Source organism: Melospiza melodia, chromosome 18 (assembly GCF_035770615.1).
Source record: "Melospiza melodia melodia isolate bMelMel2 chromosome 18, bMelMel2.pri, whole genome shotgun sequence".
Taxonomy (NCBI): domain Eukaryota; kingdom Metazoa; phylum Chordata; class Aves; order Passeriformes; family Passerellidae; genus Melospiza; species Melospiza melodia.
The window spans coordinates 53975-81956 of NC_086211.1; the positions used below are offsets into that span (position 1 = coordinate 53975).

A 27982-nucleotide genomic window follows, 5' to 3' on the forward strand; every position below is an offset into this window, starting at 1 on the left:
TTGGCTAATCAGATTATAGGCTTTTTCAAAACTTCCTGCAGGCTAAATTTGGAAAAAGGCTCTGCAAGCCATCTCTTTAATGTCATCTAACGCTGTTTTGGGTAAATTCACTTGATTATCATTTTGATGACCTGGAGGGTCACCAGTCAGCTTAGATATGACAAGGGTATGAAGGTCTGCATCGGTACTTTGTCCATAAGTGGCTAGTACCCCTGTAAGCAGTCTTTTCCATTTGAGTCCCCATAGCATATACTGTGAGTCTGTGAGAATTATACTAGCAAGATTTTTACAGTCATTTGGTGTGAGTGTATGTCCTTCCAGGGTAATTTTTAGCAGTTGCTTAAATTATGGGGAGCAGATACCACTGTCCCTTATTGCTTTTCACAATTCTTTTATCTCATCAGGTGAGACAGCCGCCCCGGCCCCGGCCCGCTCCTCACCGCCAGTGACCCAGCGCCCGGATCATCCCCCGCTTTACGTGAGCGGAAGCGCGAGGGCTCGGTGGGTGGGGCCGCGGCTCAATGCAGCTGCCGCCGTGAGGGCAAGGCCGACAGGACTCTGGGCCGGGGGGGGGGGCCCCGAACGGCACCACAGGAGGCGGCATAGTGACCGCAGATGGCGTGCTCAGCCTTCACTGATGGCAGATGGCAACAGTGACCCTTCCACAGGTTGTGTTGGAGGAGTCCATTTTATTCCGTATTACGTACACAGAATTGCCAGGTATTACTATAACTAGGCTTTTGTAACAACTCAGTGATTTCATTGCACCTTTCTGCCATATTCTAACCAACTTCCATTTAACCTGACAGCCAAAGACGACATCGACCTTTGAACACGAATGGGTGTAGTGGTATGGTCTGCACTGCTGTGGCAGAAAACGTTTCTTTTTCCGCTAAAGTGTATCCAGAAATCTTTTTAGCATATAGATGAAATAGCATGTTCTTAATACTGTATTTAGTACCTTTCTTAAAGCACCTTGCAGCACTGGTCTTGAGCTGGTTTATATTCACTCCAACTTCTACCACACTTGATCAATGAAAATAGCAAAAGCTGGGACTAGGCGCAGAGAATCTTTAAGTTCGTGTCAAATACTGGTCGTACCAAAGAAGTGTTACAAATGTTGTCAGAAACTAGCTAACTGTTCTCATAAGGGTGTGCCCTCACTCTACTACAATGTGTTTGCTTTAGGGCACAAATTGAAACAAAGTCAAGAATAGTCACAAGAAGGCAAATCATCTTTGTGGCATAATACATGTTCAGTTTAATTTACATTAGGTACCATCCAAGTTTCTTCACAGAGTGTAATTCCAAATTCCTGTATCGCCATGGAGGTGCTCATCATCCTTTGACCCATTAAGAACTGATGCCACTGCAGTTGCCAGTTGGTGCCTTACATACTCAACACTGGAATTTCCAGCTGTAAAATTTAGTTTTCATATGACATCAGTTATTCTGGCTTTTAAACACCAAAACATTTTTGTCACAGAATTCACTAAATAATTTTGAAGTCATTTACAGTGAACTGAATTCGACTTTTGATTATAGAGTGCTAATCTGCAATAATTAAAAGAACTACTGCAATACTACCAAACAGGTAGAAATACTGTGCAAATTACACTGCTAATAGTTTAAACGTGCAGATAACATGTTCTACAAAATTGCTGTATAAGTTTTTTCCCAGAAAAGTTTCTCAAAGCAAAAAGAAAAAATTATTTTGTCACTAATTTTAAGCTAATTTATTTAGCTCAAAGGTTCTTTGTTTTGTTGAAGTGCCAATTCTGAACATATAACTGTAAAAGAAAAAGATACATGTATTTATGTATATACATGTATTCCTGGACATTAAATTCTCCTTTGACAAATAGTTCATGTAATAAAGGGCATGATGGTCCGGCAGGAATAAGTAAAAACAAACAACCAGAAAACCAAACAAACCTCTCCAAAAAAAAAATCAAAAAACAACTTATCTGGAATTAATCCAGATGAGCCGTGCCCCTTCACAGCCAGCACCAGTCTCTTCTACTAAAAACTACATGTGGTATGGTACTTACCTAACAAAAATCAAAGAGAGGGAAAAAAGAAACAGGCAACTTCAAAAAGGGAAGAAAACAATCCAAAAAGATACAGAGAAAACTTCAAGTGTTATAAAAGAAATCAAGCCTTGTGGTTAAAATGCAGAAGTGGAGTTACTTAACAGACACCTTTGTTCTAGTAATGATGTAATATCAGTTTCCTTTTGAACTGGCACCTTAAGGACTGGAGACAAATTTCAGTTACAACAGCAGTCAAAATTTTTCTATAAAGCTAGAATTTCAAGTCATCAACAGATTTTTTAAGGACAAAGTAAGTCCTTGTGGACAGGAATCAAAATCTAAGTACTTATTAAAAACTGTCTACTGAATTTTACCTCCAGATATGCCAGATTATTTAACTGTTATTGTGACTGAAAACAGCATTAAGGTATTCACATTCTGAGCAGACAACAATGAAAAAGAATGATACCAAAAAAACTCACCAAGATTTCCTTTGTATGCAATACCATGCTGGCCTAATAAAACTCTAAGTTTTTTTATTTCTTCAGAAAGTTGCTTGTATTCCTAAGAAAGAAAACACATTAAAAATAGTCCTCCCACTTTTCAAATACATACCTAGATTGGGAGCTTTTAAGAAAAAAATGCCTCTGCACAGCTGTTACATCTCTTGGCTTTGAAGAACTTAAAATGCTTGTTCCAGGAACATAGAGCAAATTTTAGAAAAAGATACATGTCTGTGTTGCCAAAAGAGGAACCAGCTTTTTTCAAGCCCAAGAGTAAAAATTAGAAATGCTTTCTGTAACTATTTCAAATCTGTCTTGTAACTAGCATTTTATCACAGAACAAATCTTAAGTTTGCCTCAGGACTACCCTTATTTTACAATTATTGTAATTCTGCCATCTGGAAATTTGTAAATTCTTCAACTCTTGGCCTAGTAACTTCATGTTCTTGCTCTCAGCAGTTTCTGTTACCTTACAGACAGGGGTTGCTTAGTTCTATTGAGATTCAAAGTATGTCCCTGAAATCTCAGAAAGCCCCTATTTTTTGCTGTGTTTTGGTGTTTACGTAAATAAAGATAGAGCAAAAGAATAAGTATTTAAGATTATGTGTTTACCAAACCAGCCAATATATGTCAGTTAAGCTATGATGATGCCAAAAAAAGAAATAGAAATTATAAAATACTGTATTGATAATGAGTGAAAAAATAATCATGTGACTGTTCCAGCTCTTATGAGATCAAAATGGTGATCTTTACATTGAAGTATATTCACCTTAACCATGGTTTTATTTGATTATATTCATTAATTACTACGTGGTGTTTTGTCTTTGCTACCTTTTTCAAATAAAAAGAAAACAGCAACTGCCTCTCTGTATTGTAATAAATGAATTCCCATCCATGCTCTTTTTCTGATGGTCAGGTTGTGCTCTTTTAGGCTTCTGCCTCTATTTTCCCCATTCCAAGTCTGTTGTAGAAGAACTGTTCACATACACAAGAGTCATTCAGAAATAAATACAGCCATTCTGCCTTTTGCTTGTGCAACAGCCAATGCATTTTTCCACAAGTCTGGGTAATTATCCACAGAGATAATTAAAAGTGTCAACATTCTCAAGGTTGGTTACACATTTATCTTCACTAGTAATTTCTTCCTGTCTTCATATTGATATTCCCCAGAAAGAGTACCTACAGGGTGTTCATAACCCAAGCGCATACACCAATTCCTTCCTAACCCCTATCTTCTTACTGGCCATTCATTTTTGCTGGTTTGTTTTTGACTTAGGGCCTATAATAAAGATACCAAATCACACTACATGCAGGCTGTAACATATTGAAACCAGAAAAGATAGCTCCATTAAGAGATTCAGCTGAACACCAAGGGCATATACATAATGCTCTCCCACTGATACTGTCATATAGTGAAAAGGTGGCAATTCCACATTGTAAACATTATGCTCTGTACCTTACTGCACTTTTCCACTGTTTCAAATTCCAGAGTTATTTTCTTACTCTGTTTTTCAATTTCATTTTCTTCTGTTGCTTTTAGAAGTCCTGCTTCCCCAAAAATCTCTTTCAGAATTTTTTTGTAACCCTAGAAAAGAAAGTTTCCAAAAGGTAACAGATCAATCTATTCAACTCTCATCCCTGCTTGCAGTTTGCACTGGCCATTCCAAGTCCTCAAGCTTCATTACCGTTTCATATAGCAGTTACAGAACACAAAAATTACTATTTGCATACTGCAGAATAAATAAAGGAGAAACTACATACAGAAGCCGGGTTTGGCTATTTGACAGTAATATTTTTTTTTTACCACATAGAGTTGGAAGAATTAATAAACCTGGTCGGTTATTAGTTCATCGTACAGAAGCTGCTCTGCTTCATCCCACTTCCTCTGCAGTGCTTCAGTCAGAGTTGGATAAACTGAAAAATGGAAGTCAAACCACATAAGAACCAGGAGCACTATCCTGCATTAGTTAATTCCTCCTCTAGTATCACACAAGAATATTTAAGAACTCAATGTTTCTTTACAGTACACAGTCTCCGCTGCTTTCAAGAGCGGGGCTTACGCTTAAATTGCACTTCACACATTTAAAGTTTCTGGAGAATGACCAGAATTTTTTCTTATTTCCAGATCCAAGGCCTAATATTCCTTTGGTCAACGTAATTCTAATGGAGCTTTTTTGTAATTTAAGTAAATTGGCAGATACTACAGGGCTTATTCCTACAGTCCAAGAAAAGGAAAGAAAAAAAAATCATTCACCTGGTCTATACTAGCAATGACAAAAAAAAAAAATTAATCCCAAATAAAAAAATTAGTTGAGAAATACCTAGGTGTTATAATGACTGGCATTTTAAAAATCACTTCATATAATATGATAATATGTTAACATTTAATACTAATTTATACTAAGGTACTAACTCAACCTAAAAATGGACACTCTGAGGATAGTGTATATGCTAGCTGTTCCACAAAGTATTTTTTTTTTAATTTTACCTAAAAGTGAGTGAGGATGGCACACGAGAGGAGTCTCAAATGTCAGAGAGTAAACACAAGTACTTGGCTCAGACACATAAGCCAATTTATTGCTCTTTCCACAAATAAGATGAACCTAAACATCAGGAAAAACAAAGATGAGCAAAAAATGTCTACATGAAACACCATCACTGATCTATTTGGTGTGTTCCAATGCTAGTAGATGCATTTCTATACATATTGTCATGTCAAAGATTCCAGCGCCTTTTTAAATTAAAAAAAAATAAAAAAGAAAAAGCATCATAGCAAGCACATAATCCATTTTAATCCATTTATTTTATCAAATGTGAAAACTGTTTTCTCTAATGGGAAATGATTCTCCTGACCAACCATTGTTCCTTGGACTACTAAGTACTATATTTTCAGCAGAATGAGAGTAAAAAGGACAGTGAATAGGACACCTTAAGAATCTCTAACATAAGCACAATCTTCTTAAATTTTATTTCTGACCAGTGTGCTAATTTAAGAATATAAGACACATCCAGACTGCAGAGAATTGTTTTCATGTTTAGATTTGCAGCACTAATATTTTTTGTCTTCAAAATGAAATGTCAGTGAAAAATTCAATCAATATCAAAGGTCATACAAGAATATGAATTCTTTCTGCAGTTTCTATGGGAAATAAAGATGTTAAGCAGGCACCTCCATTAGAGTATAACATTTTCACCATGGCCAGGATATGGCAGCCAAGTTGGCAGCTAATTGCAAGAGATTCAACAAGGTGAAGTGCTGGGTAATGCACTTCAATCATAACAACCCCGTGCGCTGCTCCAGGCTTGGGCAAGGATAGCTGGAAAGCTGCCTGGTGGAAAAAGATGTGGGAATGCTGGTTGAAAGGTGCTACTCATCAGACTTGTGCTCCAGACCCTTCCACAGCTCCAGTGCCCTTCTCTAGACATGCTCCATCACCTCAAAGTCTTTCTTGAAATGTCCCTAGTGCTTGTTCTAACACCATAAATAGCTTCTCAGCATGCTACTGTTAACTGCCGAATTCTTGTCCCTCCTTTTTCCTGGATGTTTTTAATAGGCTGGCATCTTGAATTCTGCAAAGAGCTCTTTCTCTTTATTTTGCCTGACACACATTAAAAACCACTGTACTGTATTTCTAAGGTAATAATTATACAACTCTTTCAAGGAAAAAATGAGTTGTAAGTAACCAATGAGAATACATAGGTAAATATCCTCAAAATTTTATCCTGATTCTAGCTTTCCTCCTCCAGTCATTCACACAGTCACTGAAGGAATTCATCTTTATGTTTTCTATCACAGTTTAAATGATGACTTCTTCAGGGTAGGAATGTTTCAGTTTGTAGTCTCACAAGTGTTTGCAGAGTCATGCTGTCTGAATTAGCATAGTTTAACTTATTTTACCTTTGTCTGTCTGCTCTTAGTTTCACAGGAGTCTCCTTCCCTCATCCACATTCCAACAAATGTGTTATTGTCAATTTCCCATTCATGCCAGATTCTGAAAAAAGAGGACACTAATTTGTTTTAAGTTACTGGACAGAAAAAGATGAACCCTCAGGAAGAAAACCAAGAATACCCTTATACCATGTTCAATTTAAGTGTATATACTTAATTTCTGTTGTCTCAGCATTTCCACTTCCTACAGCCAACACCTTGGAAGCAGTGTAGTTTGTTATCCATGTTGCTATATAGGACACATCAAGAGCACTTTTTGAGAGCAGAGTTTTGGATCCAATTTCAGTTTGGAAACCATTTGCAGTTAGAAATCTGTGTTTAAGTCTAGTAAAATAAAGTTTATAGATCAATCCCACAACAAAGTCCATGAGGCTAAGTACCCTGTGCAACTCAGTTTGATTGCAGGATTTTTAGTGCTGATGAGAGCACCTACAAACGCTAGTCTACTTCTGCTAGTCCTAAAGCAAATGATACCCTCAGCATGGTGATGTACAGTTTCCTCACATACCTGCTTACTGTTTTGCACATAGGAGAAAAAGAGATATCTATATCCAAAATATCTAGAAAAGCAATGGTCTGGTTTATACTTAGATTTATTTTAGGTATTATGATTTGGTGGTATTATGATCCAGGGTATTTTTAAATACTTTGGGATACTTTTTTTGGTTCTACATTGAGTGTTTTATAACTTTTTATATTGTTTAACTACCATTAGGTATGAAGAACTCTTTTTCATTTTATATTTGTACTTAACCCAAACTGCAAATAGTTAATGGCCATGAAATCTGTGTTAATATAAGCTGTAGTTAGACATTATTGAATTTTTCACATGAACATATCCCACTTGCAGTTGGCAGGGGTTATTAATCAGTCTCCAGCTAAAATAGGAGGTTAGTATTTATCAACCAAAAAAAAAAAACCCTGAATTTTTCAAGACAGGGTATTTTTAAGTATAGTGTGTTGGGAACTACCATGATCTAAACTGACCAATGCAAGAATCTTAGTTTTAAAACAGCCTCATTTTTACAATCTATGAAGTGGCCTGCTGACAACATAGCTAAAACGTAAAAAGTCTAAGTGCCTCACCCTAAAATCCCACTATACGCATTCCAACGAAAAGTTTGCTCATGCTGAGTGACATTATGGAAAGGACAAAACTCATACTTGTACCTTAAAAGAAGAGAAAAGAAACAGAAAATAAGAAATGTTTCAGACTGGAATAAAAAACTAGTTTATTCCCAGTAAGTATATAAACAAATATCCAAATCCATTACTCACGTGGATTCCACAAAACTGAAACACTTGCCAGCAAGCCTAAAGAGATGTGCAGGGCCTAAAAACATCACAAGAGATGACATAAAGGAAAAAGAATGTTTTGGTTAAATTTAAGCAAGCTACTGTGGTGACAAAATTGTGAGGAGTACGTGACAAATTTAATTTTCTGCTGTACATAAGGAAATTTTTATATTTCATATGAATTACTGTAAGTTCTCACTAGCACAATACTGGATTGCAGCACGTTCTTTAATGCTTTTCATTCTCACTACCCAGTGAAATAGATAAGCCTAATTTGACAACAAAAATGAGAAACCTGTGTAAAAATAAAACATTTGGAGGTGAGGTCCATAAAAGAAGTCATCAGTGCAGATCTTGCCAAAATGTAGAAATCACTGAAACTCTTGCATGGCATCTGTCTCCAAATTCATCCAAACTCTGAAAGTTTATACTAGCAAAGCTCATTTGTCCAAAATGTTGACAGTGCTCCATATTAAAGTTTCACTGAGATTCTCAAACTGGATTTTTTTTTTCCATTTGCCTTCATGGTCTGATCCAGGTAACATTCAACAAGATAAAACTTCTGCCGTCAGACAGGTCAGCAGATGTAATTCTATTCTTTTTGTATTGACTACAAGGCTTGTTGCCAAAGAAATCCAAGACTGGAAACTTGTTGTTAAAAGGAGGAAGAAAAGTTCTGAACTACATGCTAGAGAAGTACTTCAGTATCTCTCGTAGGTGGAAATTTTCCTTGGAATTACTAAATATTAATGAGGAAAGTAGAAATGAGATAACAAAGCAAATAAAGTAAAACCCCATCCTGGATGCTAATTCCCCACTGTCAGGATTGTGTGGGTACTTTTTCCAAGTATCTAGACAATCAGTCCTATAAACAAAGGTCAGACTACCAGAAACACGCCCTCCAGAATGCTTTAACCACTGGGATACAGGGATACTGGGATACAGGCAGGTGCTCTTTCCCAAGTATTCTTCTGACTGCATGATCTTGCGTTTCATTCTAGAGATGGGCTTGGCCAAAGGGTTTGCTCCTCTACTACATGAAATCTGTGCCTCAGTGATTAGCATGCTCTCCCCGCCAATGAAAAACAGCAGATGTGAATGTGTCCGTAAGGAATGCATTAAACTCATGTCTCCCTTTCCAGGGCAGATGCTGTAGAAGAGAAACTACCAGAATTATTACCCCAACTATTTGTAGAAGAAAAGAAAAAGGATGGTTTCCATGCTAAAGAAATAATCGTGCAAGACAGGGTTCCATGCACACTCCCAATTTTTGGCTACATGTAAGATCCCACAACAAAGAAAGAAGGATTTCTGGTGTGCTGTCCTTTTTTCCTACTACTTTTGGCATCTTCCCATTCGGCATTCTATTACTAATCCCATTTCTAACTATATCACATTTCACGTGCAGTACATGCAGAATTATACACTTGAGCTTATAAAATGTGACAAGAAACATTAAGCATAATCACATTCAATGTCGTCATATCAAAATGCCTTTCTTGAATCTCAACAAGGTTTAAATTTCTGCCTAAGGTTAGCAGAGAGACAAGAGTTACTCCCTTTTGCTTAGTCTCTGCCTTCAGTGTTTATCTGCTCTCCTCTAGAGATGGCCTAAAATTTCATACATTCCTGTTCATTTTGCTTAAGGGCTGCATTTATGTTGCAACACGGAGGCTGCATGTGAAACTGAGCCCCTCTGACTGGCTCCAAGACCACTCTTAGGACTTTTTTCTAAAACTATTTTTGGATAATAAGTACTACCAGACCACAGGATTACTTTTATATGTTAATCTCAATGACGTTGAGGATTGTGGCAAGAAAAAAAGAGTGTGTACTATGGGTCAAAATGATCTGTTACAGGCTAGAAAAACAGAGGATAAAATGTATGCATAGTCCCATCACAAAAAAAATATTAACAGCACCGAGACCTGGAACCACCAGTGAAGTTAATATACATTTTAATCCTTCAGGAGCACAATGAAATATATTTGCCCGTGCTTATTTTCCATGATGCCTAAAAAACTACAAGCAAAATTCGGTTTTCTATACATAAAGTCGAAACAGACTACTTGCACTGCAAACAACTGTTGCTAAATGATGAAAACGGCACCAAAAAAAAGAAAAAGGTAACGGTTGCATATACCTGATAATGCAGACGGGGATATCTTTGGCTGCAGCCTATTTGTTTGAGGCAAGAATGGGTTATTCAACCTTTCAAAAGAAGGAAAGTTAAACGTTTAAAGCTGAGTTATGCATCTGGGCGTCCATACATCCTCCCCTACCTGTATGTCTCAACACCGACGGCCGCTGCCCGCGGGGCAACAGCGGGGTCTGCGGGAGCGGCCCGGCCCGGCGCCCCAACCCCGTTGGAAGAAACGGGCTAGAGCGTGCACGACGGCAAACAGACCCGAACCCGTGGAGTGAAGGTGGATCACGGGACGACCCGGAGAGCAGGCGGCCACGTACCCGAACGTATTCGGCTCCTCCACGATCTTCATTTTTCCCGCCGAGGCGAAGAGACCTGCTAGGAGAGAGCAGTTGGGAGCGGCGGGATGGGCCAAGGCACCGGCGCGCTCGCCCGCGCCGCGGCCCCCGTACCCACCAAGCGCCGCGCTCAGCGCCGCAAGCAGCACCGGAGCCGCCATCGCCTGCTCCGCGGGAAGCGGAAGTGCGTAAGGCCAGGGGCGGTGTTTCTGCCGAGCGCGGCCATGGAGCGCGGCCGGCGCGGGGGCCGGCGCGGGACTCGCAGCCTTGAGACTTTCGCGGCGGAAGCGGAGGCCGCGCTGACAGGTGCGTGAAGCGACGCGGGAGAGGGCAGGCGGGTCCTGCCGAGCTGTGCCCCGTCACCGTTGAGCATTGATGTACACCTGATGTTTTCAGCCTGCCTGGACGGCGAGAGGGCCGCGGATGGGGGCGCGCGGGAGGCCAAGTTCCCCTGCCCCCTTGCCATGTGGGAGCTCGGACACTGCGATCCCAAGAAATGCACCGGGAGAAAACTCGCCCGGAAGGGGTTGCTGCGAACCCTGCGCCTCCGCCAGAGATTCCCGGGCGTCGTCCTGAGTCCGCTGGCTACGGAGTACGTCTCTCCAGCTGACAGGTGGGGCCTCGGTGCCTGTTGGCAAAACCCGGCGGCGAGGGAAGTGGGGGAGCTGCAGACTGTTGAGGGAGAGCACTTCGTTCGAATACCGTACTGATGTTGTATTAAAGAGAGCATTTTAACCACTGATACATGGCTGAAACTCTCATGGAATAAAATTGACCTTATTACGTTACACTGACGCATGAACATGAGAAACAGAGTCGTTTTATCAAATCAGCTTAATAGTTTTACACAGCTAGTATCAGATGAGAAAAGCATCTGTAGCTCCCAAAGAAAAATCCAAGTGCACGTCTTGTAGGTTAATTTCTTCAGAGCACAGCCGTGTACCTGCTGTGTCTTTTATCATGCTGTATTTAAGTTCTTCGGTAGACAACACAATGTGTTAACACAATGTGTTTCTTCAAATGTGCCAGCAGAATTTTTATAAAGATACACGTATCAGAGAAAAGATTTATCTTTAGAAGCAGAGAGAAGCTAGCAGAGAACCTTAATCAGAACTGTAGTTGAAAGTGTAGTTGAAGGTGTGAACATTACTATTCATCACACTTCTGTGACATGTTTAAACCTAGAATTAATCACATTTCATTTTTGGGTAAACCTTTTTTTGCAATTTGTATGTTTGGAGGAAAACCATGCTACTGTTCTTTCTCATTGAGTCTCTATTAGAGGTTATTGTAAAGCGTATGGGGTTTGATTAAAAAAACCAGGGGATGTATGCAAGTTTGTTGCCAATATAAAGCAGCAATTGGAATTCTCACTTCATCAGTATAATGGTAACAATTTTTCAAATACAGTGACATTTCTTTTTTCCAGGCGTGTCATTGCTCAGAGTGGAATTGCAGTCATAGATTGCTCATGGGCCAAATTAGAAGAAACTCCCTTTAACAGAATGAGGGGGAGTCATCCGCGGTTGCTGCCTTACTTGGTGGCTGCAAATCCTGTAAACTACGGTCGGCCATGCAAGCTGTCCTGTGTGGAAGCTTTTGCTGCAGCATTTTGCATTGTTGGTAGGCTCAATTATCTGATGGCAAGTATGGTGCTAGCAATTGCTACATTCTTAATAAAACAGAAGAGATGGTCGGCAACAAAACAAACTGTAATGTTGTCATACCGGTCGTCACTTTCTTGACTTTGGGATCAAATTATCTAGCTTTCCTCCAGATGTGTTACCAGTTGCACTGAGGTATCCCTGTGGTATTCATGTCAGCTATTGAATGGGACACAAACTGATAATCCTCATTTTATCTGGATGGCCCATAACGTTAGAAAAGCTGTTAAAAAAAAAAAAAAAAAGACAGAACACAAATGCTTAGGCAAGAATGCCTTAATGAGAGGTAGCAGCTGGCTGTTAATAGGGCGAGGTCTGGGTAAGAACAAAATAAATTGCCCTCTCTTGTGACGTTTTTCAGACTCATCACAGAACTTTAAAAGAAAGTTCTACCATACTGCAGACAAATCTTATCTTCTGAAAATACTGTATGGTACAATTGATCTTGTACTGAAGGGCTGTGGGAGATACTGCTTGAATCATTCATTACCTGTACAAAATACTTTTATGTAGCACTTGCTAGAAGGCTATGAACTGCTCTTGGATTCAGTTCCATGTTTCAAGTTAAAGTGAAATCTGAAAATATTTGTAGTTTTTCCAGAAGTTTTAATACCCGCACACTGAAAGAAACACTGGCAAATAGCTTTCTATTGTATTGACATGAATGCACATCCTTAACTAGAAACATGTAAGCCAAGTGAAATCTCACAGTAAAGAAGAAAACTAATAAATTATTTTCTGTTTTAGGATTCCCAGATCTAGCCACCATTCTTCTAAGGAAATTTAAATGGGGTAAAGCATTTCTTGACCTGAACAAAAATCTCTTGGAAAAATATGCAGCCTGTCATTGCCAGGACGACATGCTAATCATTGAGAAGGACTTCTTAGCCTGTGTCCAAGAAAAAAAAGACGAAGAAGTAGGTAAGAGACAAACAGAGAAACACTACACGGGCCCTTTTTCTAACTAGTTTTCTTTACAGTATTTTCCTTAAATCCCATAAAAACATTAGCAAGGTGGAAGGTAAGTGCTTTGCTGATATGTGTTGCACTATCTTTATACTGTGCTAAGTGTACCTGTTAGCCCATTTTTTTCAAGTCAAGTAGGGTGGAAATAACTAAAGCAATTTAATGCATAGAGTATTCACAGCTGAACCGTAAAGCAGTTACCCTTATTCAGCTAACCAAAATGGAAACTTAGGAGCAAAAAGAAAATACAGTGCTTCCTTGTTTTCTATACAGATGTTAAAAACAGAGTATGAGTAAAAAGACTAGTAATTGAGAAGGAACTATGAGAGAAATATATGCATACAGTCAGACACCAAGTTAGTTAGACATAAATCTAAGAAGGACTTTTAATAGACATATTTATGTAGTTCTCAATCAAGATTTTTAAAATCAGATCTATTAAGAGAATTAAAATAATTTATAATAAGTACAAGTAGTTTATTCACAAAGTCTTCCAGTAATTTACTGCAGTCCCAGTATTTCAGGCTGTATTCAGCTGAGTGCTTGGTCTCATTCAAGACAGCATAAAGAAAGGCAAATAATCAAGAAGATATGAAAAGGGATTATCCTAATTAACATTTTCCTTTTATGGTGATTAAGCCCTTAAAATAGGCCAGGGCTCATACTGCAAGATGGTCAATAGCGTTCACTTGTTCTAAACTTTGATCTCTTTGCCATGATACTGAATTAAACCATCCTCCTGGTGGAAGCCTAACCAGGTACACTAAACTGAAGACAGCTCTTAAGAGGCAACATGGCTATGCCACTTAAAGCACACTTTCACCTACAATCCTATGTATTTTCTGGAACTGCAGAACCAAGACTAGTTTGACTTTTCTGACAGTTCTTCCCAGCTACTTCAGCCAAAGTAAGCCCAGCCCTACCCTTACTCAGCAAGAGCTAAATCTGGACAGCTGTAATTCACTTCTCAGTGGACATCAGCTAACTAGACAGCCATTTTAGAACTTAATGTTTTCTTACCCAAAGCCTTAGAAACCTACTTATACAATCTGACCACCTCTAAAGAGCTACAGGACCCCTTGCAGGGGGTGAGGGAAAAGAGTGAAAAGCCTAAACTGGGCAGGCAGGACTTGGGTTATTTTCTCATTTCCCCCAGTTTCTCCTCTAACAACTACGGTAAACTTATGAGAGATGTGAACTAGCCTTTCTGTGCCTTCCCCTCTCTGCCATTCATCTATGAAAATGAAATAAGACCATTAAGAAAATGCTTTTTTCATCTTCTTTTTCCAGATCCATTTGATGTTGACCTAGAAAAAGAATTTTCTAATCCCAACAGGCCAGTCAATTCCTCAGGGTAATGAAATTTAATTTAAACCATAGTTTTACTTACTATAAGTTATTTTGCTTTTATAATCTTGAAAAACGTTTCCAGTCTAGCACCAAGGAAAGAAGACTCTGAGGAGGACAGTGTAAGCAGTTCAGATGATGCCACAGAGAGCAGCGAAAGCATTGATGAGAGCAATCCAGAAGACATAAAAATCCCCAGTAATCCCAAAGAGTTGTAACGTCTTGTATAAAGAAATTTTTTTGCGACTACTTGAGTGTGTCTTGTTCACCTGTAACTTGATGCTTAGCAAACCTCAGTCTCTATGCAGGTTTGTGGGTATTTTTAGGCACGAGGTGTTTTTAGGCTCTAGGTTATTAAATTTTTAGGTAAGTATGGAACATTAAATTATTTTGTAAGGAGTTTGAAGCTTAGTTACAAGTGAAAAAATAACCCAGTATTCTAATCGATGTGTCTGGAAAGTGGTTTATAATAAACTTCATTATTAAACTAACAGTATATTAGGTAAACTTCCTTAACTTCTGGTCTGTATTTCAGTAGGAGAACACGACTATGCTATTGGCCTGTTCATGGTACTTACCAGATAGGGAGTCTCTTGACTTTTTGCAGGCTTGAATCTGCCGTATGTATTTCAACTACTTCATCTGTTTAGAATAAACTGAGCTAAGCCTGAAAGGAAAAACACTTCTTGGAACTGCTTTAACATTTCAGTATGTCTTTTCAGGAACTTTAATTGTTCATTTTAGTTATTTAGATACAGTCCTAAGCAACAACAGTGTTTTTGGCACTTCATACTCAGAACTGTACTATGAAATTTCGCATCACAGGTTCATAAGTGCTATCTCTGCGCATTTTCATCACTCAAAGTGGCACTGTACCAAGTCAGAAATAAACATTGTTTGGCCCTTAAAGCTTTGTTATAGACTCATACCAGCACTAGTATCTCAGGTCACTTTTCCCAACGCCTGCCAGTTTGTATAGTGAAAATGAGCTGTTAGCAGTTGTTTTCTATATATTTAAATAGAATACTCTTTGGAGTTTCAGGCACCCAACTGAAACCTAAACTTTAGTGATCATTCAGTGGAATTGGAGATACCAAGGACAATTTGCAGACTCACCTTCACAACTCAAAGTTCTTCACATCACAGGACTTTCTCCTCTTGTCCCTCTACTATTAGAGGGATTAAATACTAGCGCTACTGGAGCTAGAGCTGGGAGTAACAGCAGCAGTTTGGGTGGTACAAATACTCAATTTTCCTTTTAAAAACAAGGACAAGTAAATTAATTCTATAAGGAGACGTTCCCTTTGGTTTGTTTTTTTTCAGTAACTTCCCCACCCATATGAAATCTGTCCTAAATGTGCTGCTTTAGCAAGGGTTTCTTAGTGACAAGAAAGCATTTCAACATAACAAAAGACTGAGAACCATGTGAGCACATCAGCTATTCTAATTTGGGGGAATGCTTTTACATTATTAAGCTGTAGTAATCAAATGGAGACAAGCAAAACAGATCTGGAAACAGGGCTGTATAACTTAGATCATAGAGCACATCCTCTCTGTAGAAGCTATATGCATTAATAAATGGAAAGAGGCACAAAATTACTTCTAGCAATAATAAACAAGCGCCATTTGAAAATCCTCAGCATTCCTTGGACAACTTCTATTATTGTTCGTATCAGTCTAAAGCTCACGTTTTTTATATTAACATGGTCACACCGGTATGCTGATCCCATTATGCACAGTAAGCAACTGATCTCTGCTAGAGGAACTGATCAGAATTAACTTGCTGCCGTTACCACACATGGCCCAAGGACGGGCCACATACCTGCTCCAGGTCAGGGACCGGCAAAACAAATGAAAGCAACATCTAAACCAAAGGCAAACGCAGCATCACAGGCCTTAAAAACAACTTGCACTGAATAGTGTCCAGAGCCGTTTAAATGGCTGTCTTTTAATAATTTTAATGAAGAGAAATGAAACAAAGCCCTTTATATAAACAGTTTATTTACTCTAAACAGCAACACAGACAGAATGCCATATAAACACAAAGATAGTGATGCAGAATAAGGATGCTGGCTAACTTTGGATCTCAGAGGCTTTAAGCAATAACAACCTAGTTTCTGAAAGATAGAAAAAACAAATTCAGGGAGGGAAGGGGGTGGAGGGCATGATTTTTTTTCATACAGCCAGCTAGAGGCTAAATATAGTTCTAACATTTTAAAGCATGCCTGCATCAGATAGCAAAGTAACTAGAGATACTAGTGAATTTATAGAAGTATAAAAGTTTATAATTTTACAGCAGTTGAAATACTGACATCAATATTAAAATAAAAGCAAGTTTTACATAACAATCAAAAATACAAAAGACTGAAGGAAGAGACCCTGTATGAAAAAACTGGGGGCAATTCAGCAAATTTAGAACTGTATACAACTGGCGAATATGGAAAATGGCACACATACAACCCCCTCCCCTTATGTGGATATTAATTGTACATAGCAACATTACATTTTGCAAAAGTTTTGTAAACAAGTTCTTGCCAAACCAATCCCTTCCTTTTTAAGATGCTGCGTGACAAATGCTTATGATGGTGCAAACTTCTTGGCTTGTGCTCGAACCCTCTTTTCATATTCCACTCTGTTTTGGCTGAAAAGAGAAAGGGTAATTATAGCTGGAAAAATCAGAGGCTGTATTACAGGGTTAGGTTCATAATGAAGAGAAACAAATCATTGCTGAAGGCAAACCTTTTTGACAGCAATCCACGGAACTCTACAATAAATTAAAGACTTTTCTGGACAAGTATGGTACTGTTCAACTAGTTACTTCCATCACCTGTTGTCAAATGATTGCACTGACTTTGTGCTGTACCAGTCTATTCAAATGGGTTTGCACCTGCTCTTCTCGAGACCAACTGTACCTCATGTGCAAACATTCCCTTGTTCATCCGAATTTTTCTACTCCCCACTCACATTAAGACCTGAGGTCATTAATAACAAATTCCATACCCTAACAGTACAAATAACAGTTCACTAATGGCTGGTCGACTTCATATGGTTTTAAATTATCATCTTTACTACTTTGGAGAGAAAATGGAAACACTCCTAGGAAACAGGAGAATGACAATGGTGTGGTCATTTCAGCCTTTATATCTACAGACCCTGACTCGCAGATTTAGGTTTATCCTAATCTTCAGTTGGGGAAAAAAAGTTAGTTCAACACAGCTAAGTGTAGCATAGTTACTACTGATGAGGGAACTATGTCCAGTCACTAAGCTTCTGACTCAAGATGTAAAAGGGCAAGTTCTTTGTCTTCTGTTCTTGTGCCAATGAAGGAGCACCATAGTAAAGCATTCATTTACATTCAGCTGTCCATTCTGTATTAGCCGTCAGAAGTGTGAGTTGAGCTAACCAAAAATTTGTAGCCATTACTCTTCTGCCAGAGATAGTTTAGAGCGCTTAGATTTTGCAAATAGCTTTGCAGTAAACTTAACTTATTTTCAGCTACCAAGGCTTGCTGCAGTGAAAGAAAAAAAGGCAGCAAATTATATCCTCAGAACTTGACAGATTGGGGGGAAGAAATGAAACCAGTTGTGGTCACATGCAATGAACAATTGCTAGCAAAGAGACTGAAGACTGTCTCTTCTCATGAAGAGATTTACAGACTTTATTCTACATTTTTTCCTCAAAGTTATATTACATTGCCACATGAGAACATAGCCTAGCTGTTAAGTCTGGCACCCATCGAATCCACACAGAAGAATGCCTTCCATAGGAGACACGGAATGCCTACAGTGAAGAGTAGGAAGTAGGCTAGCACCTTAGGAGTGCTAAAGTTACTGAATGACAGTACCAAAGGAATCCTGAGAATATGTATTCTTATTCTGAATGTTTATTCTTGAAAGTTTAACAACTTGACCAAAAGACCTCTATGTACAATGGCGCATCTTCTGCAGTATTTATCAACTATGCCAACATTACAGATGCGTGCACAATCCTGCTCTGTTTAACTTCTACCAGACATTCACTAAGTAGTGAGAGACACTCTCAGACTGCAGAATAATAATAACCCATCTGAAATACTCTGCATGTCCAAGAGACATGAAAAGCATAAACGGGAGACTATACATACTTGAAGTAACAAAAATCTTGTAATTATTTTAAGCTAAACAGGTATTTTTTCCCCCTGGAAGCACTTTAAACAGAAACAAGACTAGCAAAGACTGGTTTTGTATATACATGCACGTGGGAGACTATTAAAAAGAATAAAACACAGACTATCTATACATGTATAGAAGTATATTATTGAGGCTGCCTTCATCATTCCTGGCTCCTGCAACTGTGGCCACTTAACTGTCTTCCATATGCACTCAACTCCATCAAGCCTTCTGTAAGTACTTTAAAAAAATAACACTGAGTGAAGCCATTAATTAAATGCAAAACCCACTATCCATCCTTATGTTTCCTTTTCTCTAGGACCCTAAAAAACATATTTAACATAGCTTGCAAGTACAGTCACATTTCATGTTATTTTTCAAACTTGTCACTCTCCTGGAGGCCTCCTTCTGTCCAGAATTGTAATCCCACAATTCCACCTTGGTTATTATTTCAGTAGCTACCAGTGCCAAAAGCATTTATTTAAAATGCTTTGCTTCCCTAAAAATTATAGAACAGATATCCTCTTTTAATGGTGGAAAAACTTTTAAGACTAAGCCTAAAAAAAAACCTAACAAACTAACAAAGAAACCCAAAAAAAGTCTCTTTAGCTCACAAATTATCTCCTTTCCTAATCAATGCAAACTTCATTCTGCTAAAGCTACAGGCATTCTGTACTTTTCAACCTATTGTTCTGGAAAATGTAGTTTTCCCAAGATGCCATGTTTCCTACACTGACCACAGCTCTCCTTTGTCCTTCAGGCACAAGTTCTTACAGGTATGTACCACTGGGCAGAAGTAAGTTACTCCTGTACTGACAAATGTGAACTGTCACCTAATTCAGTCTCCTCCTGGTCTCGTGATACCATTACACCACATTGTTACTATTTGGCGTTTAAGGGAACGGACTCTCTGTTAGTCTAGAACCAGGTTGAAAATCTTGATATAGGAAGCCTTCACATCTTATTGCTGCTGCTTTGCTATTAAAAGCTCCACTAGCCTAACAGCCATGCAGCTACTATTTTGTTCAAGTTTAGCACAATCTAGACATCTCCACAGGATACAGTAATGAAGGTAAGAAAATTACCCATGTCATTTGTAAAAACATTTACATGTTATACTACAAGTAACAGACACTTGGAAGCAATATGACAACTTTCAGGCTCATATGCAAAGACACTTACCAGTAAATTGTGTAAGCCTCTGCTTGAGCTGGGTCTTGAATATTTGGTTCATTTAGAAGTTCTTGTATGCCTAACAAGATCTATGGAAAAAGGAATAGAAGTAACAGGCATATATTATGGGTACTACTAATAGGGATTCAGTGAAAAACCCTTAGAAACCAGTTTAGGTACACACAGTGAACATCTTATACTTGCATTAGATAAGCAAGCAAAGCAAAAGTATTAAGAACATGTCCAAGTACAACTAATGACCTGTTTAATTGTGATTGCTGGCCGCCAGTCCTTATCCTCCTCTAAGATGGAGAGACACACGGTGCCTGAAGGATACACGTTTGGGTGGAATAACGGTGGTTCAAATTTACCTGATAAAGAAGAGGAAATGACTTGCATACAGTGCTAAGAGGAAGATCAGAGAGTTGGGTTAGATCAGTTGGGGAAAACAAAACCCAAAAATCCCCACACCAACACTGGCAAAAAAGCCCCAAATAAAACCCCACCAATTTCTGGAGCTATTAATACCAGTTTTCTTCTTGGCTCAGCCCGTACCTAAAAGAGAAACTCCATCACATCTGTGATATCAATCCAGGCAATCCAACATTGTCTTTTTGACTGGTAATCTTTTGGTTTAGGAATGGAAACAGACAAAGTAATTCATAGTAGCTTTGTGATAAAGACCTTTTAAAAACAATTCTGTCTTTTCAGCTTTACATACTACTTTATAAGGGAAAGATACTACCCTTCACTCATCTTTTCTCTCCTCACTTTAAAATAATGAAAGTTTCATACAAAGATGACTTAAGTTCTTAGCATTTTTTTCAATTTCATATTTTCCTATGTATAATCAAGATGCACGGAACCAAAGGAACCAAGTTTAAATTACAAGACTAACTGATGGCTTGTGTAGCTTTCCTTCTGCCGCTCAATCTATATTCTGGCATTGCTTTTAATCTTTACAGGACTTAAATGCAACAGCTAGCATCTTCAGTAAAGTAATGAACACTCCCTTTGCAATACATGAAACATGTACATATTAGTGCAGTTTTCTCATCCATCTGACATTGCAAGTATTCACAAGACATAACAGTCTTGCTGCCCTATGAAGTTCAGTGGTACTTCAGAAGCTGCACTGGCAGGAAGTTTTTCAGTCACATATACATCTTATAATAAAGCATGACAATTCCTTTAACATTGTCAGGATGTGAAAACTGGTATTTTTGAAGAAAATAATGTGAAATGTTTTCAGTTACCAGAGATGTTTGCCCCTGAGTTACATGTATTTAGGTGGTATCAAACAAAAGGAGTAGCCAGGAGCTGACAGAGCTTAAATATGCGAATGTGATGATAGATGAATTGCTGTCAAAAGAGCAATTTGTAACCACTGTCATTGCTCTGAGAAGGTATCCAATTCAAAAACCAAGAAACCATGCAATGGAATAGATGTTTTCAAGTTTCTATAATAGGTGAAGTTTGAGATGATATAAGGAAAATTCAGTTCAAAACCTTAAGGAGACTAGGTATCTGAAGATCTACTAAGTTATACATGGTAGCAGAAAAAGAACAGATTCATATTTTAATTACCTGTGGTAATTTTACTTACATTTTGGGGGTGAAGAAGGGTAGTCATCCTTGAAAAGCATCCGTAGTTTAAATAAGCCTCCTTCCCATGGTGTCTATCAAGAGTTAATGTAGAATTTGGTTACAGAAAGGAAAAGTCAAAATTGTGGAAAAAAGTTTACCAAGAATACAGCTTCTCAGGCAAAGCACAAGACATTCTTCTGCTACACGGCAGAAAATAGCTGTCCTGCACTGTAGCACACTGTCTAGACTACGGTAAACTATTCTACCTATAGAAGAAGGTGAAGTAGAAAGGACAGGGTTTCTTTCTTCAGCTACTAAGTGATGTCAACTCATCAACACAGTCAGAGTCATCACCAGTAATTTCATATTAAAGTAAAATTTTCACACTACCTAAGAACAGGATACTGCTGAAGTTTTACACTATAAATGTAGAACGAGGAAGGGGCTGTTGTACCCCCACTAAAGTCTCAGAAGATAGGAGAGGGATACATCCCTTAAGCGTGGGAATGTAAATAGCTTCTCTTGTGCCTTATGAGAATGTGGTTAATAAAACCATAAATTAACTAAAAATGCAGACAGAACTGTACAACTGCTACAGTTAATGAGATTCACTAGTGTAAACTAACCCTGTCTGCGTTTGGTAGAATGTAGGCTCACAGATGCCATCTTTCTGTAATACAAGAAAATTTAAGAGGCTATTTATCCCTACCCAGCACTGGGAAGGACACTAATAGGAGCAGCTTCCATGACAGAGAGCAAACCAAATAAGACAGCACTATTCAAAAGTGTCATACAAACGAGAAAAAAACATCTAGCAATAGAGAAAAAGACTGTCTCAAATATACAAAACATATAGAGAAAAAAGCCCATCTTCTGACAAACTGAGTTCTGATAAGAAGTGCAGAAATGTAGAAAATATTCTAATAGCTATAAAATTTATTTCTCTGCTACTTCTCTGTAACTTCCCCTTGCTATGGAAACACTGTAATGAAAGTAAATGTTGGGCTGATTTTTCTAAAACAACTGGAGTAAAGATGGTCTCACATCTTAAAAGCAAAACTGATCAAATCTTATCCTCACAGACAGACATGCCTGAAGACCACCTGAGAAGGAATTTTTTTATTATTTCCTATATGGACTATGATTTTTAGCTGAATGAAAATCAAAACACCCAAAAAACCTACATGAAGACAGAGAAATCACTTCATTGTCATTGGTATTCATTACGCAAAGTCTCAAGCTAGAAAAGGAAGAAAAACATGCTAGGAATTAATAAGATAATACACTTCCAGAAGTTAATGAGTTTTATTCTATTTGCTGTAGTGTATTTAAAGAGCTTGTTCTAAATTGCTGTAGCCAGTTGTCAACAACTAGAAAAATCCTTTCTCCGTACCTTCTCAGAGGAGTTCCTCTTTAGAAATGACAAGGTTTTTGATGAATAAAATTTTTGTTTGCTTTCAGTCACACAGGAAGGCAAACAGCTTTTAATAATTTACACAGAAGAACAGAACAGTTGGCAAAGTTTTTATCATTTTTCTGATACAGCAACATACCTTATGGGTGAAAGATAGCAGACACTCAGAAGCCCTACTAACGCTAATAGTATGACAGCAGTATCATCGAGACCATATTGCATTATGGGACTAGTTGCAGATGGTTTTGAGTCAAATTTTAGGTAGTTAACAAGTGATTTGCTGTCAAATAAGTGAACAGAGTATCCCACCCAGGACTAACGCCACTTCAATATTTAATCTGGCTGACAAGAAAGCATTCTGGTGTTTTCAACTACTCATCTCAGGGAAAACAGCTGCAGTACAGGATGCCTCCAAACACAAAGGGAATAGAGACCAACTGCTTGGTCTGATAGAGATGAATAAGTCATGCTGCTTCTTGTTAAATATAATTTTTTTATTAGCAGGAATCACATCAGCCTAACTGATCTTTTCCAGGTGTGACACATTTTCTGGTACACATGAAGCAAGCTTTAAGGCCTTGTCCGCTCCACTTTGCGGTTTACAAAACTTCAAAGCCATACCATGAAGATTTTGTATGGCGTATAAATTTTACCTAAGTATTTAAAAGTGACACCTCCATAAGGTACATAAACTGTTATGGGGAATAGTCTTGTTCAGGCAGAAGATAAGGGGACGAGTTTTTCCTTAGACTGTGTTAGAGTATTTGTTTGTGCTTTTTTAAGAACTAACTAATGCTGCGCCCAGAGCACTACTACCAAAACTAAGTTGTAACTCTAACAGCAATATTATGTCCAGCATTCAACTAGGGCAGCATCGCAGACCCTGCAGGTCTTGCCTACACACAAACTCTTCTGAGAATCTAAGAAACAAGATCATCAAGGGTATTTAGGCAAATTGGCAAAAGGCAGTAGAAAAGGCAAGGCAAAAAAAGTCCCACACTGAAGACCCGAAAGAAAGAATTAAAACCCCCGAATAATTAATAGTAGTATTTCAGAAGAAGCAAGAAGAAGCAGAAGACAACCTCCAGAAGACTCTTAAACAGTCCTCTGAAAACTTGTATTCTTCAGGTGCTAAGTGACAGGAGTTGAACAGGCTTACACTACACTTTGTCCAATATTCCTAGTCCACAGCACTTTTAATTCTAAAGTAGCAGCAGGACACAAACTTCATTATTAAACTATACATAAGGTAAATTCTCAATTGTCAATGGAATGCATAGGCAACTTACATTACTTTTCACCATAAATGAGAAATCAGGAGAACAGTAAGTCTTACCCCTTTCTTTCCTGGAATAGCACACTCCCAGTTCATTAGATTCATCGTGCCATCTGGATTTTTTGTAGGTACTGCTACAAATCCCTGAATCAAGGCAATAAGACATATGGTGAGGATTTTACAAGATGTACTTAAAATACTTTGTGACACATTTTATCTTTACACAGAGTTACTTCTTTTTGCACTACTAATCCTATCAGGGTAATGACAAAATCATCACCAGAACACTGAAACAATTGCAGAGTCAGATATTCAGTAGCTTTCATACTTACAAATGGATGATCTTTTCTCCAGGCTTTTCTCTCCTGTGCAAGTCTGCTAAGAGCTATGCCAGACATATTCAGAGTCCCTCTACAACAAAAGTAATTGCTATTAGCATATACTTTTACTTATAGCAGAAACACTGCATTATGTTTAAAAGCCCACTCAAGAGTAATTTTGACCTCTCATTTTCACTTCAATAACCTAGACACATGTTTCTGCACAACCAGCAGAATTTATCATCAGGAATAACAACAAGTTTCCCCATGCCATCAAGTTTTAAGTAACTGGACTTGACCTACAAAATTCCATCCTTACCTTACTGCTTTATATTTGAACCCAATCTTAGAATAAACTTTAACAGTAGCTTGACAACAGAAACACTATTAGTAATGGAAAAAGTGCTCAGACTTCCTACTGGTGCAACTGATACACTCTGTTTATCTCCTTCCTACACCACATGAGGCATGGCAAATTTCTTCTGTAGGCAATTCTCTGCATTTCTCCCATTTCTGGCAAATGGGAATACGAAATACTACTTTTTGGGTAAATTCCCACTGAAAGCCAGTATTTCCCAGAAAAGCCACAGGGATATAGAATTTAACAAAGTCATCTCAGTTTTGCAGTGATGCAGCTATAAGATTTCTAGACAACAGCAGGAACAGGCAGCAACACAGAGCTCAGCTAAGGAAGAGCCAGCAGCTCATTCCACAAGACAGATTTTAAATTCCAGTACAAACTGAAGAATATTTCTGCACCTTCACTGCCTTAGTAGTAGCCAAGCATGGCGACCACAACTACAGAAAAAATATGCAGAGCACCGGTCATTCACTACTGCAAGACACAGAACAACAGTTCTAAACAGGATGATTGCACGCGTGGTACTTTCAAATTCAGGGGATGATACTCCATTCACCATAACAGTACTCAAAGTGAGTTTATTTTTCATTGTCAAACTGTATCTACACACAGGGTTTCACTAGCCACATGTTCAAATTCCAATGAAGGTTTTTAATCCTTCTTATAACTGCACTTCCACACATTTTAATTAAGAGATGATAATTGGCAATGGGAGAAGTCAGGCCAATTCGTTCTCAATTCCACATGTACCTCGTAAACCTTTTTGACAGCAGAAGAGTAGAATGCTTCCACTTAACAAGTTCACAGAGTGACTGAAAGTGCTGTTTCAACCCTATTAAAACAAACCCTTACACACTGGTTAAGAATTATGCAGAATTTCACTCAATATGTTGATTACTTATAAGAAGTAATTCAGTCTACTATTATAAGCATATGAACTGTAGACCTTTAAAAATACCAGACTAAACAATGTATACAGTTCCTAGGACAATATGTATTTTAAATCTGTTCTTCAGCCTTTTAAGCCTGTTTTGCCTAGACAGCCATATTCCCTAATTCACTTTCAAAGTAGCAACCAAATTAGTGTCAAATAAAGCTTTTTAAAAGGGACAATGCACACTCAGTGGACATGCACACACACAGAAATAGTCCTACATTCAGTCCAGTTTTCCTCTAGTATTCCCAACATATACGCCTCTATCTTAATTATGGCAGAAGACTTGCAGGACTTAGTGAATGTGTACACGTGACTTCAGATTTTAATCTGTTCACAAGCAGGAAATGCAGAGCCATTGAAAAAAAATACCAGCAAAACTGAAAAAAAAAAAAAAACAACAAAAACAACAAAAACCAAAGGCAACAAAAAAATCTCTTCCTTAACCAAATTATACAGGCAGCAAGTTTTAGCATGTTGTGAGCAAGTTTTAATATGTTTTAAGAGATGTAAATGAACTGCATATACAGCAGAGTTTCAGCTGTGCTTTTGGTACCTGGTAGTCCACTGTACTAACACTAACCTTCTCATCATAGGCTGAGAAAACCGTATTTGCTTATAAACCATACAAATATTCTTACATTATTCACCAAACTCTACTTTTTCTGCCAAAAGGTTGGCATTACAGGATGCTTTCTAACACATTTCCTGTGGCTAACAACCAATTACCTACAACCTCAAGGGAAATACCAGTTTCTCACCGGGTAAATAAAGAGCGGATCGGCTGCAGAACATCAGTAACTTTTCAAGTAATTGAAAAAAGAATCCCGAGTTTTCAGACCATGCATCCTACTTACTTTTGTTACACACTATACTGTGCCCTAATACAATAAAGATTTTTCTAATGCTCTACAAATAGGTTTCCAAATCTTGAGGCATTTGACTTAGTTAAGCACTGAAAAATTTCAGTGCATATGAGAGACAATAGGCTTCACATATCTGCTTTCCAGACTTCAGTTACATCGAAGAGACCAGACAAGCATCTAGAACCTCATCAGTCTTTTAGAAAATATTAAACAAGACTGAAATCCCATTTCACAAACTAAGATCCCATTAGTTAAGCATCCCCTCAAAAGCAATCTGCTAACAAACTGTCAATATGAGTTCTCTATATCCCAATCTATTAATGTACTACATTACCAGAAAGAATTCTGCACCAGAGGAAATCTATTCAATCCTTTTTTTGCACATGCCACAAAAGTCGAAGAGACCAGTTTTCACGTTTTGAGTTTAATCCCCCAAATTCCCCCCTGCCATTAAGAGCTAGTAATGTCCCTTTTACTGCCATCAACTCAAAGTTAACAGAAACTTCAAAATTTACTCATTAGCTTGCCTTTGCTGCGGTTACTGCCTTCTTTAGAAAAAGGACAAAATAAAACCATCACGCTCATCATAGATGCAAACTTTTGTGCCTCATTACAGAATATCTTACCCATTTACACTTTCTGATGGAGTGGAACAACCTACTTTCACATACAAAATGCTCGTCTTGCAAATAATCTTTCCCGTGCCACAAACAACTCTCCAAATACATCAACAATATGCTCTTTGAGGTTCAAGAACTTTCAGTACGACTTACTGATTCCAAGCAGCAAGAAAAAAGACCCCAAAACGTTAAGACTGCTAGCCTCACATTTTCACTTTGCAGGTTAAATACTAACATGGAAAGACATTATTATTGAAGTAGTTTGCCCCGAACTACACAAACTTTATTTTCAGAAAGGTGGAGAAAGCCACGGTCTGAGCTTTAATCAAAGCACGCTAACTCTGGACTGGGATACAAAGTCTCCTCTGCTTGCGGCAAGAGAAAGGTATAAGAGGCCGAGCGGCGACCAGAGTCGCACATAAAACAACAGAAGATGCGCACGGCGATGGACTCCGTGTTCGACGGCCAAGTAACCGGACAGGGCCGAGCACCGCCCGCCACCGCGGAGGGCCGCTGGTCCCGTCAGCCCCGCGAGGGGCCGGGGCAGCGCCCAAGGCCTGCACGGGGCACCGCGGGCCCGCCCGACGTTCCCGGGCATATACCCGGCGGGGCGGGACCGGCTCGCGCAGGCCGAGCGGTTCCACGCCCTGCCCGGCGACCTCCGCCCGCCACCACCGAGACCTGCGGGGTGCTCAGACCCTCAGGCGGACAGTGGTGCGCCGGCCGGCCCAGCCACAAGGCAGGAGCCACCAGGCCCGCACGCCCGTGGCCGCCAGTCCCGTCCCGCCCCATCGCAGGTGAGGGGCGCCAGCCCGGCCCGACCCAGCCCCGCTCCGCTCCCCACCCCGAGGCCACCCCGGCCCCACTCCCGGCCAGGCCTCACCGAGAGCCGCCGCCGCCGCGCGTGTCCCGGATCGAGGCCGCGCGAGTGACCCGGATGTTCCCGCTCCCGCTGCTTTGTCTCCACTCCGGAGTTTCCCTCCCTCTCGCCTCGGCGCGGAGCGCGAAAGCGCTACTCTGTCCCTCGGCCCGATCCGTCTG

At 39.1% G+C, this 27982-nt stretch overlaps 4 protein-coding genes across 6 annotated transcripts in view; 1 reads left to right on the forward strand and 3 right to left on the reverse strand.

Moving 5' to 3' along the window:
- Positions 1-1237: 1237 nt before the first annotated feature.
- GNPTG (N-acetylglucosamine-1-phosphate transferase subunit gamma) lies at positions 1238-10454 on the reverse strand. Of its 3 annotated transcripts, none has more exons than XM_063171474.1 (11): positions 10384-10454; positions 10248-10302; positions 9925-9959; positions 7764-7818; positions 7572-7655; positions 6435-6528; positions 5025-5139; positions 4368-4450; positions 3993-4121; positions 2516-2597; positions 1238-1417 (listed from the first exon to the last, which is right to left on the reverse strand). In XM_063171474.1, exons 1-11 carry the CDS (start codon positions 10424-10426, stop codon positions 1293-1295), a joined length of 900 nt encoding a protein of 299 aa, XP_063027544.1. In that variant the 5' UTR covers positions 10427-10454; the 3' UTR covers positions 1238-1292. The 3 variants fall into 3 exon arrangements, with proteins under 3 accessions (XP_063027544.1, XP_063027543.1, XP_063027542.1); XM_063171473.1 differs by having other exon boundaries at positions 10248-10305; positions 10384-10441; XM_063171472.1 differs by having other exon boundaries at positions 9925-9992; positions 10248-10305; positions 10384-10441.
- A 22-nt stretch (positions 10455-10476) lies between these two features.
- On the forward strand, positions 10477-14922 carry TSR3 (TSR3 ribosome maturation factor). The gene is made up of 6 exons (XM_063171475.1): positions 10477-10571; positions 10662-10878; positions 11695-11888; positions 12677-12850; positions 14186-14249; positions 14328-14922. Exons 1-6 carry the CDS (start codon positions 10490-10492, stop codon positions 14458-14460), a joined length of 864 nt encoding a protein of 287 aa, XP_063027545.1. The 5' UTR covers positions 10477-10489; the 3' UTR covers positions 14461-14922.
- Positions 14923-16226: 1304 nt separating this feature from the next.
- Positions 16227-27879, reverse strand: UBE2I (ubiquitin conjugating enzyme E2 I). The gene is made up of 7 exons (XM_063171479.1): positions 27825-27879; positions 24173-24251; positions 23901-23984; positions 21170-21242; positions 19825-19934; positions 19573-19652; positions 16227-16883 (listed from the first exon to the last, which is right to left on the reverse strand). Exons 2-7 carry the CDS (start codon positions 24236-24238, stop codon positions 16820-16822), a joined length of 477 nt encoding a protein of 158 aa, XP_063027549.1. The 5' UTR covers positions 24239-24251; positions 27825-27879; the 3' UTR covers positions 16227-16819.
- KCTD5 (potassium channel tetramerization domain containing 5) overlaps positions 24180-27982 on the reverse strand; it is a 38050-nt gene continuing 34247 nt past the window's right edge. The window contains exon 6 of the mRNA XM_063171477.1: positions 24180-24251. Coding sequence (XP_063027547.1) covers positions 24219-24251 — 33 coding nt within the window. The 3' untranslated portion in view covers positions 24180-24218. The remainder of the gene's footprint in view (positions 24252-27982) is intronic.